Source organism: Primulina eburnea, chromosome 3 (assembly GCF_022965805.1).
Source record: "Primulina eburnea isolate SZY01 chromosome 3, ASM2296580v1, whole genome shotgun sequence".
Lineage (NCBI taxonomy): Eukaryota > Viridiplantae > Streptophyta > Magnoliopsida > Lamiales > Gesneriaceae > Primulina > Primulina eburnea.
Genome location: NC_133103.1, coordinates 13,031,377 through 13,048,839, shown reverse-complemented (window position 1 = coordinate 13,048,839; position 17,463 = coordinate 13,031,377). Strand labels below are relative to the sequence as shown.

At 35.3% G+C, this 17,463-nt stretch overlaps 3 protein-coding genes across 3 annotated transcripts; all 3 read left to right on the top strand.

The window, feature by feature from the left end:
• The first annotated feature begins 288 nt into the window (after positions 1-288).
• On the top strand, positions 289-2,289 carry LOC140826578 (heavy metal-associated isoprenylated plant protein 39-like). The gene is made up of 3 exons (XM_073188976.1): positions 289-524; positions 848-923; positions 1,738-2,289. The coding sequence occupies exons 1-3, from the start codon at positions 519-521 to the stop codon at positions 2,148-2,150; spliced, it is 495 nt and encodes a 164-aa protein (XP_073045077.1). The 5' UTR covers positions 289-518; the 3' UTR covers positions 2,151-2,289.
• A 3,481-nt stretch (positions 2,290-5,770) lies between these two features.
• Positions 5,771-8,642, top strand: LOC140826577 (UDP-D-xylose:L-fucose alpha-1,3-D-xylosyltransferase MGP4-like). Its single transcript, XM_073188975.1, has 4 exons — positions 5,771-6,420; positions 7,314-7,475; positions 7,695-7,910; positions 8,015-8,642. Exons 1-4 carry the CDS (start codon positions 5,932-5,934, stop codon positions 8,225-8,227), a joined length of 1,080 nt encoding a protein of 359 aa, XP_073045076.1. The 5' UTR covers positions 5,771-5,931; the 3' UTR covers positions 8,228-8,642.
• Positions 8,643-10,335: 1,693 nt separating this feature from the next.
• On the top strand, positions 10,336-12,442 carry LOC140826576 (uncharacterized). The gene is made up of 2 exons (XM_073188974.1): positions 10,336-10,789; positions 11,579-12,442. Exons 1-2 carry the CDS (start codon positions 10,428-10,430, stop codon positions 12,006-12,008), a joined length of 792 nt encoding a protein of 263 aa, XP_073045075.1. The 5' UTR covers positions 10,336-10,427; the 3' UTR covers positions 12,009-12,442.
• The last annotated feature ends 5,021 nt before the right edge of the window (positions 12,443-17,463 follow it).

The window sequence follows — 17,463 nt, the reverse complement described above, 5'->3', positions numbered from 1 at the left end:
TCTAGGCCGTAAAGTTAACTACTTTTATGTTTTCACAAAAAAGAAAAATAGTTAACTACTTTTATTAATGGTGGTTGAATCATCAATCATAATCTTCAAAATTTTAAAGGTAGATTTACGTAATGTACGTACGTGAACTGTCGGTATGCTATCTCCTCTCTGCTCTCTGAAAGACTCCCTTCAACTCGAGAGTTTTGATTTATTATACATATATTGTATATATACATACATTGTATATTATATATATATAGATATAGATATACGTATATTATTTATTTAACATCAAATTGTCAAAATATTATTATTTGGTAATAAACTCGTCTTCTTTTTCAGTGAAGCCATAATTATTAGATCTGTCTTTTTCTTGCTCTCGTCTCTATATTTCTCCCGAGTCTCATTTCCCATCTTTTTAAGCTTTATTTGTAACTTGTACTCTTTTGCTTTTTTGAGTTGCCTGCCTGTTCCTTGAGCCATCGACTTTTTCAGGCAGAAATATTATCCGAAAAACCAACAAGGAAATGAAGGTTTGATTGCATTATTCTTCACTTTCTGTTCGGATTCTTTGTGGGATTTCTTCATTTTATTTTGGGTTTCTTTCTTGTTACGTACGCTTCGTAGAGTTCAGTGGTCTTTTCCCATCAAAAGATTGTTACCTTTGGTTCGATGTCATGCAGTGTGTTATGTGAATCTGTATAATTTTGTAGTTTTGAGCGGTCGTCGAAAGTTGCGTATCGTATTTCTTGCCTTCTTTTATTTCTTTTTGCTTGTTTATTTTCTAATATTCTGGAGTTTTATTGTTCATTTAGAGATTAAACATTTTGCTATCTGTTTTTATATTTTGTTGCAGAAATTTGTGCTGAAGTTGGATTTGGCAGATGCCGACGACAAGAGGAGGGCTTTGAAGACTGTGTCCACTCTTGCTGGTATTTTGAAGTTCTTCTAAATCTTTAATATCTGTTTTAAATCTCTGTTTTAATTACGAGTACTTCAGTTCAAATTAACTCTCACGGAAACTATAGCTCGAAAAGGTTCTGGTTATATAGCATCATCAATACCGTCAGAAAGGCAAAATTTTGAGCTCGATACGAGAATTTTTGATGTTTTATGGGAATTCGGAGGTGATGAAAGTAAATATTGCAGTTGAAAAGTTTCTTAAAATGTTATTTCAGTGAAAGTAAACTTGTTGATTGCGTAGATGCCTCAACCGGATGGTCCGGAATCCGGAATCGTTGCCCTGCCTGCCTTTCCGAGAAGATGATAATATAGCTGTAAATCTGTGTTTTGGCATTCCCCTGCTCTGAGAATGACTTTACTTTCTCGTGTGATCACTTATTTCAACAAAGGGTGATCAACTTTATGCAAAGCGACCGTTCTTGTCAAGTTTCTCTTTATAATTACCATCTTTGGGTTGCTTATATGTTTTGGAGCGATTAGGTCTATATGAACAACCTTAATTTGACAGCCGTAGAAATTTGTATGTGGTGATGCAAAATTGTTGATCTCTACTCAGGCTGCTGAGGGTAGATTTGAAAATTGTGAGAAATTTGCATCCATTTTTCATGTGTTTTCTATACCGCACTTTTAAGTTAGGTGTGCTGGTTGCATTTATTAATGTTTGATCACGTCAGTTTGGTATGTGTCTTGCATGATCTTCCGATGTCGTACCTCACCGATCTTCCCCGTGAAAGACTTAAATAAGTTGTTGTGTCGTAATAATTGTTCTCACCATTGTTACAGGCATTGATGAAATCTGTATCGACATAAAAGGGAAGAAACTAACAGTAATCGGGACTGTCGACCCCGTGACCGTTGTTAGCAAACTGCGCAAAAAGAATTGGCCAGCCAACATAATCTCAGTCGGTCCAGCCAAAGAACCGGAAAAAAAGCCAGAGGAGCCGAAGAAAGAAGAAGCTAAGAAAGAGGAGACAAAGGAAGAGGTGAAGAAGGACGAGCCTAAGAAAGAGGAGTCGAAGGACGAAGCAAAGAAAGACGAACCCAAGAAGGAGGGCGAGAAGAAGGCCGAGCCGGCCGTCCTCGGCACAATCATGCCTATGCCATACAGACCGTATTACCCCACGATGAACACATACTACTATATGCAGCAGCACCGCAGTATCGAAGAGAATCCAGATGCTTGTATTGTCTTGTAAGCAATCTTGCTTTTTGTATCGGGTTGATGCAAATTCAACTCAAAGACTTAGCAATTTAAATTTCATTCTGTTGTCTACTAAAGAATTTCACCTTGGAGTGCGTAAATATATATTATAAATTTTTATTAAATTTACTTTACTCGTCATTCTTGGTTTTTAGTTTATGTATCGTTCTCTTGTGCTTAACTGGAAAGTCGAAGTAGTGCACAATTCTTGGTTTCTTTCTTGATGGAGACAAATATTAATTTAGGGGGTTTCTAATTCTGGCATGTTGCAAATGGAAGGAATACTTTTCATTTGTTTCCTTGTACATATAATTTATCATATATATATTTTTTCATGAGTTGTGGAGGCGATTTTATATCGGGTCTCGAAACCGATCTCGTTCAAAATTTGGCACATTTGGTGTTAGATCAGCAAAAGTTTTATTAATCACGATACATGGAAAATGAGATTTTCATGTAACAAAGACTTGAATAGATTTCAAGCCTCTCATCTACTTTTAATAGTTTATTTCATCCTACTCATGTGGGCATTGTCACTACAAGAAAAATGATTTTCCGCAGCACGTCATCAACAGCGTGCATTAAAAGCACGCTGCGAATACTACTTTTCACGGCGTGCACTCATATGTGCGCTGTTAATAGTGTTGCACTTGATACTATTAACGACGTGCATTAATCGCACGCTGTCAATAATATTATTCACGGCATGCATATTATTAGCACGCTGCGGAAAATGAGTACAAATTTTTTAAATTAGCAACGGTTTGTGACTAAACCCGTCGCTAATTAAAAAAGTGTGACGATTTTACGCCAAATGTAGCGACGGTTTAAAGAAATTCGTCGCCGATTCTAAATCGGCGACGGTTGTCAGTAACCGTCGCTAATAAACATACATCGGCGACGATTTATTATAAAACTGTCGCTAAAAAAATCGCATATTCACTATTTATATCCGTTCCTCCCCACCACTTCAAACACTTAAAATTTTCTCTACTTATACGATTTTAGTTTCGATTTAGATACATATTTTTGTTTCAATTTTTTGTTAATTTTTTAATTGTTAATTATAATCATTAGTATTATTATTATAGTTGTATGGTACATTTTATAAAAAATTATTAAATTGTAAAAGTAAATTTTTTTTTATGTTTACGCAAAATTTCGTGACGGTTTAATAACCGTCGCGAAATTATTAAAGGTCACTAAATTTAAAGACCGTCGCTAAATTAGCGACGGTTTGGTGGATTTTATTCGTCGCCAATAAGAGACAGTTTATCAAAAACCGTCGATAATATTTTATTTTTTTATGCCTATTAGCGGCGTACATTGCACGCTGCGAAAATTTGTATTAACAGCGTACACATGCACGCTGTTGATAATAGTATAAACAGCGTGCACGTGTACGCCGCGGATAATCCTAAACTTTTAACGGCTTGGAACTTTGCAGCTTGCAATGTGCGCTGCGGAAAGCCCATATGCGCGCTGCGGAACGCCGTTTTTGTTTTAGTGTGTCCTCATGATAGGATGGATGACCAAGATTTGCATGCATATATAGGACCCAATTTTTTTTTTAAAATTGTATGTGTGGCAAGATCTTACCCGTTAAAATGAAATGAGAGTGATACCCACATAGATAGGATCTCATCTACCATTTTTGAGGAACTTTGCCCAAACATCTCAAATTGATGTTACACAATGGGTATACAAAGAAGATGGTCGGTCTTGTAGGGCATACTCGAGGAAAAAAGAAACTTGGTTGTGGTCCCCAAAAGATTTAAGGTTGTAAATCTTCATTAATTATCTTTTAATTTTGTTCGCATTTTGTGAAAGATAATGAATGACCTAAGATTGTCTTTAATAACATAATTGAAGGGGACAAGGCCATCTAAATTTCAGAGTGACACATCTTATCGAGTTATTGACATGATATACCACCAATTTGTGAAGTCAATAGAAAAAGTGTGAAATAATATACACAAAGATTTTTTTAAAAAAAAATCCCCCAAAATTAAAATGTGAAATATATTATAAAATTGGTATTTTTTTTACTCATATGAATTCAATTTTAAACTAATATTAGTTTTCTTGTAAGACGGTCTCACGAATATTTATCTGTGAGAATGGTCAACCCTATCGATATCTACAATAAAAAAATTAATCTTAGAATAAAAATTAATATTTTTTATGGATGACCCAAATAAGAGACATTTCTTACAAAATACGACATGTGAGACCGTCTCACAGAATTTTTTTTTTAACTTAAATCATATCATCTTTAACAATTTGATTCACCTTTCACTTAAGATGGTAATCTCAACAACGTAAATTAATGATGTTTGTTAAGGATGCAAAATGGAATTTTTGTATTAACTGTGTTTAAAATAAGAAAGTGATTTGTCACATTTTCTTAATTTTCGATGAATTATTTTCCCTTGCCGCCCTTTCAAGTACACAAAAATTTCTATAAGACGGGTTTTATAAATTAATTTTGTGAAACGTTTTTCCAACTCGATGCTCTATAAAAAAATAAAAATGTCAAAAGTAATATTTTTATTACAGTTATAGACGTCTCACGTATATAAATCTATCTCATGAATCATGTAAATTATTATTCTGAGATCTGATGTGTTCTCCATCGCCCACTAAATTAGTCACTGCCTAAATAATTGAGAACTTCCGCTTTTCATGACCAAACCATACAAGGAGCTTTACTTTATTACTTTTGTTCGATAAAAAAAGAAAAGCTTTAGTGTGTTATCTATTCAATCTCTGGTTGTGGATTCATTGACAAATTAAGGGTTTCTCTTTTTGTTGTAAAATATAATAAACAAATTGTTTCGGGTTTTTGATAAGACAAATGACCACGAAAAGCAATGCGCCTTTAATGCATCATTTTATTTTTGATAAGAACTTGTCTGGGACGATTTCACGAGTCGAATTTTATCTCATGATTATCCGTGAGACGCTCAATCATGTCCATATTCATAATAATAATAAATAATACTTTTGGTATAAAAAATAATAATTTTTCATAGATGACACAAATAGGAGATTTGTCTTACAAAATTAACTCGTAAGATCGTCTCACAAAAAAATTTGTATAAATAAAGTTAAACTAATTAAATTAACTAATTTTCGGTGTTTTGGTGAAGTTTTTTTTTAAAGAAAAAATTCTATAAATTTCTCTTATACTTTTTTTTATACGAAATATATTATAAATCACATGTGTGCTTCGACCCCTAGTCATTAATTAAAGGAGAAAAACACCTTTAAAGAAATTAATTTTGGTGTGGATTATATAACCTCTTTTACTTTATTTAGAATACCTCGTTATTCTTACATTTAATATCCTATCTTAGAATAAAGATCGATAATTATTTAAAACAACTCACCATTTATAAATTTTATTTTATTATATTTATTTCTAATATTTCATAGTAATAATTTTTTTGAAGTTATTTGTAATAATTAGTACTTATAATATTTGTCCTGTGGAATAAAATAATGGGCTTCTTTGTGATTTGTACAAGAAATTATTGGGCTTTTATGGGCTAATGGTCACAGTGAGCAAGAAGATACTCATGCTCTCAGCCCATCGTTTATTCGAAATCTCGGATTCATCTTCTCCCATTCACCTCATCTTACATCACAGATCCGATCACACCATCTAGTGCGTGTCAGTATGTGAACTCTCCGTTCGGAGTTTTTCCGTCCGAAAGCTTCTACACTGCAAAAATCCTTTTTTTTTTTTGAATTGAAGAGTTCAAAGCAAAGAAATGTCATCACAATTTCTACATCAAAGGCCGCAACAGAACGCTCCTACAGACCATTGCCAATTATCCCCTCGATCCCTGCAAAATTACCATAAACCCATTTCCTCCTCCCTTCTCAGCCGCCCGGCCTTGCTCCTCCTCCTGGCGCTGCTGGTAACTATCGGTGTACTGTTCCCTTATATTCACGCGCCATTTAGCTTCTTGTCCTTGAATTCGAGCTCAAACTTGAAGTGGCGCGAGTACACCTTGGCCGATGCGGCGGCTCGAGTGGCAAAGGATAATACTTTGATCGTTTGTGCGGTGAGCGAGGCTTACTTGCCGTTCTTGAACAATTGGTTGATTAGCATTGCGCGGCAGAGGCAGCAGGACAAGGTTTTGGTGATTGCGGAGGATTACGCTACGCTTTACAAGGTTAATGAGCGGTGGCCGGGGCATGCGGTTTTAGTGCCGCCTGCGTTGGAGTCGGTGGCTGCACATAAGTTTGGATCGCAGGTAGTTTATATCTATATATATTTCTTGTTTTGAGTGATTTGGAGCTTGATATAAATCGCCTTTCATGGAATAGCTAGTATATGATTTGTTGTATTAATTAACATTAATAAAGGCGTCCCAGCTGTAGGCACTTAGCTTTGATATATATTAAGGATTCTGTAATTGTCGTCAGTTGGATAATGATATACTGATATATGACATTGCTTATCGTTCAGCCAAAGCTTTTTGTGATATCCGAGTGCAACTGGACTAAGCCTAGGCTGCTATTATCAATAATATTTTGAATCGTATTTGAACTTTCTTTATGAAATCTCTATGATTTGGGACTAAAGATCTTTGATATGATGTTGATGACAGAGTTCTGATATAGTTGGTACTTGGTAAGGAAATTATTGGTTAATTTTTTTTTATAATGAGGGTGGAGGATTTCCTATTTATCTATACTACCTAACTAATGACACAAGCAGGATTCGAAACCAAGACCTCACCCTGCCTCTAGGTATCTTTGGCAAATTATTGGTCATTTTGTATGTGCGTTGTTTGGCGAGTCTTGGCTTGTCTTGTCTTCAATCATTGAAGTGTTAGTCTACAAGTTCGTTTCAAATAAGCTTTTGTAAAGTATTATTCGAGCAGCCAATAGTTTGACACTAAATTTGTGTGAATATAGTAGCTGTAATCCTTTGTAAGATGCCTTTCTGAATTCTTGTACAAAAGTGAGTGCTACAGAATAATTTTAACCTGTTTTATGGTGGACTGGATGGTTTAAATACTTCTAAGACCATAGGATTGTTCTTGGAAGCTATTTTCTACCAATTTTTCTCTACTTCTAATGAGCTACATCAATATGTGAGTGTGCTTTCCTGTCGATAATTCCGGCTGATTACATGTTTCAGGGCTTCTTTAATTTTACAGCCAGAAGGCCCCGGCATCTTCTACAAATTCTGGAGCTTGGCTATGATGTCATGTACAATGATGTTGACATGGTCTGGCTGGCAGATCCGTTTCCTTATCTGAAAGGCGAGCACGATGTGTATTTCACAGATGATATGGCTCATGTAAGTTTGCTAGAATTGATTATAAATTCAAGCAGATTAATTTTATTCATTGCCAATCAATCTGTAGCTCAAAGTCTGGTTTAATCTAAATTTAAAATATGATTGTAGAATAATTTGCTCTTTTGTTTTTGAAGAAGAACAATTTCTTTTTTTTCATGAACTTGTACTCTTGATTTTAACCATAAAATATCATTTTTTTTCTTCTCTTTGAAATGCCAGGTGAAGCCTCTGAATCACTCTCATGATTTGCCACCTCCAGGGAAAAAGGGACGGACTTACATTTGCAGCTGCATGATCTATTTGCGCCCCACCAATGGAGCAAAACTAGTTATGATGAAGTGGATTGAAGAACTTCAGTCTCAACCTTGGTCTAAAGCCAAGAAAGCTAACGACCAACCTGCCTTTAATTGGGCCTTGAATAAAACTGCTGACCAGGTAGGCACATAATGGGATTTTCTCTCACGGCGTCAATCTAGGTCATGTTCTGCAGCTGTTGGTTCCTTATTTTACTTGGCATAATAACTGTTATTTCACTTTAGGTGGACTTGTACCTGCTTCCTCAGCAAGCTTTCCCTACTGGAGGTTTATATTTCAAGAACAAGACGTGGGTACAAGAAACCAAGGGGATGCATGTTATCGTCCATAACAACTATATAGTTGGTTTTGAAAAGAAGGTAAAACGATTCCAAGATCATGGCCTTTGGTTGGTGGATGATCATTCCTCTGAGTCTCCACTTGGCCGATTATCATGAGTTGTAGGGCCTCCCCTTCAACCGGTGAATCGAGGATACAAATAGTTTCACAGAACAAAACACGCATTCTTAACTTTGGAAGTTAGGGACTCATCAAACTCTGGGTTCATCAGTCAATCCGACATGAGATATATCTGATTATGGTCTTAATTCTTTGTTGGCATCGGCTACCAGTTTTATCCGCATTTGTCTCGACTACTGCCGAAGATATTATTGGAGGCGTATGTATAATTTGATCGGGAGATTGTGTATTCTTCATCACCGCACTACACTGACGCCTATAAATTTGGTATGGTGGTGGTGGTGGATGTCTGTCTACGTGCGCAAGTTTCGTTATTTATGTTAAATATAACCAAGTGTAAGTAATTTTGGACAAAATTTGTGCTCGCTGAATCCCAACTGCTAGTTATACGTATGTGTCTCTTTATATGAAACACAACTTGAAACCGATATTTTTGAAATAAAATATATGAAACACAAGATATTTTTCTGCGACATCACATCATTTCTGCAATTGGTCGAAATGACATTTAATAATTAATAAGAAAAATAAAAATCAGAGATTTTAAAAGATATTTGTAAACAATAACAAAAATTAAATAAATTTACCAAAATATCAAATCACTTTTTTTAAAGTAATTTTCTATGCTACTCAATGACGATAAATTTTTATTTTTTGAATTAAATTATGTCACATTTTATTTTATATTTTACTCTCTATTATTGTTCAATTTAAAAAATTATTAACTTTCATTTTTAAAAAAAACTTATTTTATTATCTATTTTTTTTTATGAAACACCTAAATAAGCGTGTGCCACGATATGTTTATAAGACTGTTTGTTCAAGGAATGGGTTTAGATTTGCTATAAAGAAAAGGTCTCATGTGCAATATAGGTAGATCGATATGAAAAGTTTATACTGCTGACAAAAAATTAATTATTTTCACTCAGATGAACTTATATTAATAAATATATTTTATATAAAAAAGTAATAATTTTCACTAATTTGCATTTGCACAATATTTTTTTTAACATAATACAAAAAAAATGATATTTTGCAGTATAAAATACTCGGGACACAAAAAATATTATTTTTTTCTTGTTCAATATTTTTAAATTAATATATATTACACCATATTTCTTTAACTTTTACTTTATTTTTTTTTATAAGTATAGTCAAGTTTCGAAGTTCGATTTGATAAAAGTTCGTTTAACGAGACTCGTTAAGTTAAATGAACCAAACACAAACTTTAAAATATTCATCTTGTTAGCTTATGAACAAGTTCGTTGACAAGCTTATGATTCTGTTTTTTGAGGAAAAAATTTTAATATTTAATTTACTGATTTTTTTTTCTTTCCTTTGGAAATTTATAAAAATCTATTAAATTTTAATAAAATTAAATAAAATTTTATATTTGTCTTTAAAATATAATTTAGTATTTGATGAATTTAACAAAAAATTAAATTTATAATTTATGTTTATTCAATAAAAACTCAATACATTTGTGAGATATGAATAAGATGTTATTTGGTAAAAAAAACTACAAAAAACATATTAACTGTCAAAATAAGTTGTTTGACAACTCATTAGTTGTTTCGAAAAAATTTGGAATACCTGACATTTTTTCAAAAATATCTTATTTTAATTTATTTATCTAAAATATCTTTATATATATTCTTAAATCTTCGCTTTCTCTTTACTCTTAAATCTCCAATGTATAACTTTGTTTTTCTATTCGAATTTAAAATAATATTTTGTTCTAAATTTTTATTATGATATAAAACAAAATTATTAAAGTTTTACTGACTAATTAGTAACTATAATTTTTAAATCAATATTCTTTTTCACATGTTAAAAATAATATTAAATTATTTTTTCAAAAAACCTCAAATATTCAAAATATAAATATAAATATAAAATAATGTTTTTTTAAATATATACATTTAACCTATAATATTATATTTTTATAATAAAAATTATAATATTTAAAATAAATTTATTTTTTTTATAGTAACACACATTATACTCGTGTAAAATAAATGTAGTCAAACTAAGTAATCAATTTCAAAGAGTTCGACGACTCTGTCGATATTCGCACCGCATAATTATCGCTATTTAAAGCTTGAAGGGAATAAAGTGTCCTTCTTTTGAAAACCATCGCGCAAATTTGGATATATTTCCTTCATCTGATACAAAAGAATGGCGCTTCTAATCCCCTATCCGGACTTCTTTTCATCAGTTGGAATTAGACGAGAAAATCAATCATCAATTGCTCAGTGTCTCAAGAATAGGAATTTTGGGATTAGGGTCTCTTCCAGTGTTAGGGATTTGGAAAAGGGTTCTGCTCAGATTTTGAATTTGAGTGGTAATTACAAGGATAGTGTTGGGATTTTCTCCTCTGAGGTGCAGCAGAGTGAAACCGCGCCTTTTCCTTCGAGAAAGAGTGAGGATGACGAAGAAGAGAGGCGGGACTATCATGTCAATACGGGTTATGCTATTCGGACCCTCCGAGAGGAGTTTCCCCAGCTTTTCCACAAAGAACTCAGCTTTGATATCTACAGGTTTGACGTTAAAGAAACTTTTCATGCCTTTCTGTTTGCAAAAAATACATAATCAAATAGTTTGTTACTCATGATGGCTATCTGTTTTCCTGTTCTCAGTTTACTTCACATCTTTTTATAAAAAGATTGATTTGAAAGCTGTATTAGTTTTATATAGATCAGTTTTTATAGCCAATTTGACCGATCTTATGAAAATTTATTGATTAATATATACATGATAACGAGGTAAAATCAGGGTAATTATCGGCTTTTAATTCCACCGATTTAAGCCAATCAGTTGTTAGGAACTTATGTATTTAATCCATATTTCACTCATGTCATGTAGCTTTGGGTGGTCAAGTACACAGCTACGGATAAGAGCTATAATATAGAGATGATTTGGCTATATAGAACGGCTGTCTACCTTGTTTGGTTGGTTTCCTATGACTTAGGTCCTATAATAAAGGATTTTATAAAATTCATAATTAGCTCACCCATCTTTTGAGTTTATTGATTGTATGTGTTGATTTGCCATATGTTGCTTCTTGAAAGTTTTTGATTGACTTCTTATAGTATAGTATCCCCCACAATTCAAAAGCCAATTTGTGTGGGGTGGACGATTCATAAATTTATTCAGTTCGGAGTTTGTAAAAGGCTTTAGCATTGGAGATATGAATGTGTTTTTCTCAATCATGATTTAATTAAACTGTATAATTTCATGAGACTTGTTACACTTTGTCCCTCACCGTGAATGAGAAAGGACAAGATTAAACTTCTCTAATTCTTCATTCTTCTTTCTTCATTGCATAGGGACGATATTGTTTTCAAAGATCCATACAACACTTTTGCTGGTATAGAAAACTACAAGTCAATCTTCTGGTCGTTGCGATTCTATGGAGGGATCCTTTTCAAAGCCTTGTGGGTTGACATTGTAAGTGTGTGGCAGCCATCGGAGAACATGATAATGGTTCGTTGGATTGTTCATGGCATCCCACGAATTCCATGGGAGAGCCGTAGCCGGTTTGACGGGACTTCAGAGTATAAGCTAGACAAAAATGGGAAGATCTATGAGCACAGAGTTCACAATTTTGCTTTAAATGGACCCCATAAATTTCAAGTGTTAGGTGTGGAGCAGATGATACGTACAATAGGCTGCCCCTCAACCCCAAAGCCTACTTATTTTGAATTTTCATCCGCCTCGATGAAAAACCGTGCTATTAATGAAATTTCCGATGAGTAAGTGTTTTCTGAAAGATAATGAGAAACATAGAGCTTTCTTTGCCTTGTAGGAGTTTTGGTCAGCATTATAGTAGAAGAAACTGAAGTTTCCAAACTTTCATCTTCTGGAAATCTATATTCGAGCCGGGATTATATGAGATGAGTTTTGCCTTTGTGGTAGATGTTGATTAATGGTGTCCTCCAGCTTATCTTGAGATGCCCTTTCCAAAGCATTGTGCTCTGGGATTTCAAAATGTATCAAATTTTGTATGATGCTGACACAGTTCAAGTTTAAAAGCTCAGGCATCTGTCAATAACTATGTAATGTAAATTCCCTGAATGGCATATGAGCTGAGTAAATACTAAGGGTCTTCTGTACTAAGCTGCCTTGGCTTATATCTTCTCAATAATGCATGTATTGAGCGAAATAAATTAAGCATTTCATGCTTTTAGACATACTTCTGACTTTCTAATGTTGATCTCTTTCTTTTATAAGGTGATATCAAAAGAAAATCCTGTGAATTTTGGATGAGTGTCTTTTGTGGCTCTGTAAATGTGTGTATCCGAGCTCTGAAACTTGACGAATGGACGCTTAACCCTTTGATAAAGTTAATTGGGGAGCACTGAAGAAATGCAATACTTACAAAATATTCTTAATTATCTAGTATGCTAGATAACGACTAAATGATTGACGACTAATGGTGGGAAGATGATTAACAGCTAACTTTATGTAGTTTTTCTACATACCCAGCAAGATGGAGCTCCGAGAGGAGGTGCCAATCTTGTTGTATATATGTTTAAAGCGAGTTCAAGGTAATGGTTTAGTAAGTGCATCCCCCAATTGATCAGCTGAAGTGACACGAGCTACACGAAGAGCACCGCTTTATACTTGTTCCCTGGTAAATTATCATGTAGAGCAACGTGTTTCATGCCTGATTGGAAGGCAGGGTTGCCACAGCTTGGTTGCCCTGATGTTATCACAATATATCACAGGTTTTTGTGGAAGTTGTAGACCGAGTTCTGTGAGAAGTGAGCGTTTCCGGCTTAATTCAGATGAAGTTGCAGCAACTGAACTGGATTCTGCCTCAGTGGATGAGCGTGCAACAGGCCGTTGTTTTCTTAGAACTCCAAGAGATCGGATTTTTGCCAAGATTAACGATGTATGCTGCGGTGGATGTGTACTCATCTGGGTTACCTCCCCAATCAGCATCAAAGAAAGCATGAAGTGAGTCATCGGAGTTTTTATGGATTAAGAGACCATGATCCATTGTACCGCATATATAACGAAGTAGACGCTTACTGCATTCCAATGATCGAGCATTGGGCGGTGCATAAATTGCGAGAGTTTGTTGATTGCAAATGCAATGTCCTTCCTTTGAGAGAGAGAGAGATGAATACCTCCTCAGTGAGGTGACCTTGTAGGAAGGTATTATTGACATCAGGCTAGCGTAAATTCCACCCACGAGTGACTGCTAGAGATGACACTAAGCGAATTGTGGTGGGCTTAACGACCAGACTAATGTATCATAAAAATCAATTCTAGACGTTGATGAAAACTTTTTGCGACGAGACGAGCCTTGGATTTGTCGATGATTCCATTAGGCAATTTTTTCTTCAAAAATTCACTTGCAGCCAATAATTTTCTGAGATCGATCCATAGAAACGAGCTCCCATGTACCGTTTTTTACTAGTGCATTATATTTAGGGATGAAAATTTTCCCACGGGTTTGGGGACCTGCCTGGAAAATTCGGAACAGGGATGTGGATCCTCGATTTTTTAGGGTAAAAAATCCCCGAAAAAAATTCGGCGGTCCCAAAAATAATATTAATAATAAAAATAATGTCATTATTACTATTAATAATATAATAATAATATTATCATTAATTTTAGTATTGATATAAATATTATCACTAATAATAATATATAAAAATAAGTTTTGGTTCGGAGAATCTCTGTACCCGCCCATGTCTTGTCCCATTAATATTTTTGAAACGGGATAGAGAATTGATCCCCACGGTTTCCCGAATCTGAAAAAACGGAGATCGGGGCGGGTATGGGGGTAGGGATGGAATTCGGGAACGGGGATGAGGATGATAAACCCATCCTATCCCCGTCCCATTGTCATCCCTAATTATATTCCTCTGACATGGACTGACACCAATGAGGTCTTTTAGGGCTTGGGTTGAAGTTGAGGGTTCTGTGGTATGAATGAGATTAAGTTGAGTATCGAGGTTAAGTTTGGTTACAGGTTTGTTAATATTGGACTTGGCTCTGGTTATAATTGGATGGTTGTTATCATGAGATGATTGGGTGTTTGGTGGTAAAGTTGACGAATTTTGGTTAGTGTTGGTTGTAAAAGATTGACTCGAGGAAGGGTGGGTGATCCGATTGAGGATTGGAAGTAGAGGTTGAAACCTGTGTGGTGGTGAAATCAACTGGTATGGTTGTGTGGGATGGGGACGAAGGGTGAACATATGCTGGAGGTAGAGTCATCGGAGCTTAGGATGATGGATTGAGTGGACTATTAGGAATTGTGAATATAAGCCAATGCAAGAGTGTGTCAGAATGTGGCCGTGGAAGATGAGTGTGGAGAGAGGAGAATGGAAAAATAGACTCTATAAACTTCACATGACGAGAGACATAAATGTGTGAAGTGCTGTGGTCAAGACAATAGTAAGCACTTGGTGTTAAGGAATATCCCAAGAAGACACAGGGATGAAAACGAGGTTCAAGCTTCTAAGTAGTGTAGGGACAAAGCCAGGGGTAACAAAGACACCCAAAAATACGCGTTTCTTTTTGTAGGTGGGGGGAGAGTTAAAGATTTTCTCATATGGAGATGAGAACTGCAAGGTGGGGTTGGCATGCGGTTAATAAGGTACATTGCTATAGCGAAAGCATAATTCCAGTAAGGGGAATGAAGGCGTGTTGGAGAAGAGCAAGACCCGTTTCAACGATGTGTTGGTGACGCCGTTCTGAGTAACCATTGTGTTCAGGAGTATGAGGAGTAGAGTAGTAAGATGAGTCATTCCAGATTGAGAAAGAAACTCGGTGAGAGCTTGGTATTCGCCTCCATTATCAGAATATAGTGTTATTATGGGGCAAAGAAAATATTTTTCTACAATAGATTTAAATCGTACAAAAACATCAAGAACATGAGATTTCTTTTGAGAGGGTAGAGTATCAAATGTATTTAGTAAAGTGATCCACGAAGATGACGTAATATTTAAAATCGGAAAAATGACTGTTGAGTTGGAAGATTGTTTGTGGATCGACTCATGACTAATTGAAAGTTGTGGGTGTTTTGCCTTGAGTCCTTGAGTGCCACAAGGCTGACATGTGCCTAGATATGGGCGAGGAGGTGGCCTGTAGCTTGTGAACCAGCAAGTGAAGTGCTTGTAAAAGCTGGCGCAGTAGGACGGCAGGTGGTTGTTGGAGGTGATGGAAGGTCACCACAGCTTGTTTCTTTGATTTGCTGAACCAGGAAAAGAGAGAGATGGTGGCTGAAGTTTACATAACAAATGCTCTTTGTTCAATAACTTCTTATGTAGTTCATCAAAAGATATGGGCATCTCACGAGCATTGACAGCATCTACAATTGATTTGTACTCCTAACTGAGACCATCGAGGATCTTGTCAATAAGATCTTCTTCATCATATGGTTTGCCAAGAATAGCAAGTTCATCGGCTTTGGCACGAATAAATTGCATATAATCTTTGAGGTTTTAGATCCCTTTACTGCCGTTTTGATTTGGTCTTTGATTTGCTTAATATGACCTCGTGTGTGTTTGGCATTAATGTTCGCGAGAATGGTCCATGCTTCTGCAGATATATTGGCACGGGGAATGAGTGGAATGATTGGGGCAGAAAGTGACCCAACTATGGCACTCTATATGAGTTTATTTTGTTGGATTCATGTGAAATAGGCTGGATCGGGAGAAGATATATTGTCTTTGGAGATCATCTTGGTTGGGGACATGGATTTGAACCATCAATGAAGCCTTCAAGATTATATCCAGTGAGTGTAGCAAGAAATTGCATCTTCCATGACAAGTAAATTTGTTGTGGTAGTTTGATGAGTCCATGGTAAGATACGATAATTGCCATTAGAGGGTGTCCTGGTTCCTGGGTATTGTGGATAGTGGGCTGAGGAGTGGAAGAAGAAGAGATGTTATCAGAGGCCATGATGATTCAGGTTGGAGATTAGGATATTTGGATTGAGGATAGCTGTTATGGTAATGAAGAGCTGTAGGGGAAAAACTAGGAGTTGAATTGAAGATGCTGAAAAAAAAAACTGAAATTGTTGGGCTAGGTTTGAAAAAGAAATCTGAAAGGATACCGACGGCTCATGATACCATGAAGAAATGCCATGCTTTTTTAGGTATTTATTATTATTATTATTAATTGTTTGATTGGGTATATATACAACTGATATTGGGAACAGTTACCCTGTCAAGAATAAATTACAAAATATTCTTAATTATCTGATATGATTGATTGCATATAATCAGTGATTGAAATTGCCTAAGATAATGCTAGATAACGGCTAAATGATCGACCAGTAATGTGGGGAAGATGACTAACAGCTAATTTTGTGGAGTTTCTTCTACACGCACAAACTTTGGTGCATCTTGTGCCTGAATCAGGAAGTCAGCAATCTTGGTGAACTTTACCAGTTCAAAACCTTTCTAAGAACACTTCAAACATATGGATTAAGTTTGACATGAAATGCTTGATATTTATAATTCACTTTCAATAATAAACTAATAAATACTTGTGTTGAGTATCCATGTTCGAACCAAGTTTGTAACCAAACTTGTACTCAGGAGGATAGATAAGGTGATTCAATGTAAACCCAACTTTCTATTCATTTGTGAGGATCCAGGTGTCCAATGGGACTACCATAACTCCAAGCTGGAGTACGATAGGGACAGAGGGAATTTTCGGTGAAGCGGTGAAATGCGTTGAGATCGAAAAGAACACCAACGACGAAAACACTCTTTTGGGCCGACATTAAATCGAACCAAAAAAGTTTGAGTAGAGCCTAATCTAAGCATTAGTTAGATAAACGTCATGTAGTAAGAGGAGTTGTTATGAACCTTGTAAACAATCCCCATGGAAGTGGGAAAAGGAGAGAGCGGGTATATTATATCTTAGTGTCCGACCGCCGCAACATCTATATAAAGGATTCTACACACATCTTTTTTCCGAAAATCTACGGCCCTTATGTGACATAGGGGTTACATCATATTCTTGAGAATTCATACATCTTTTATCGGTGTATAAAGTATGAACTAAATGAGAAAAGGAAAAACGACTTTTAGTAGCATAAGTGAGGCTCCAAGATCCAAGAGGTCTCGGGTTAGAGTCGGGTGAGTTGTTTGGTTAGACGAAATTCTCCGACCTGTTATACATCTATACTATTTTATTAAAGTTGAGGATATGATAGTTATCACCTAGGAAGAACACCAATTTTTTA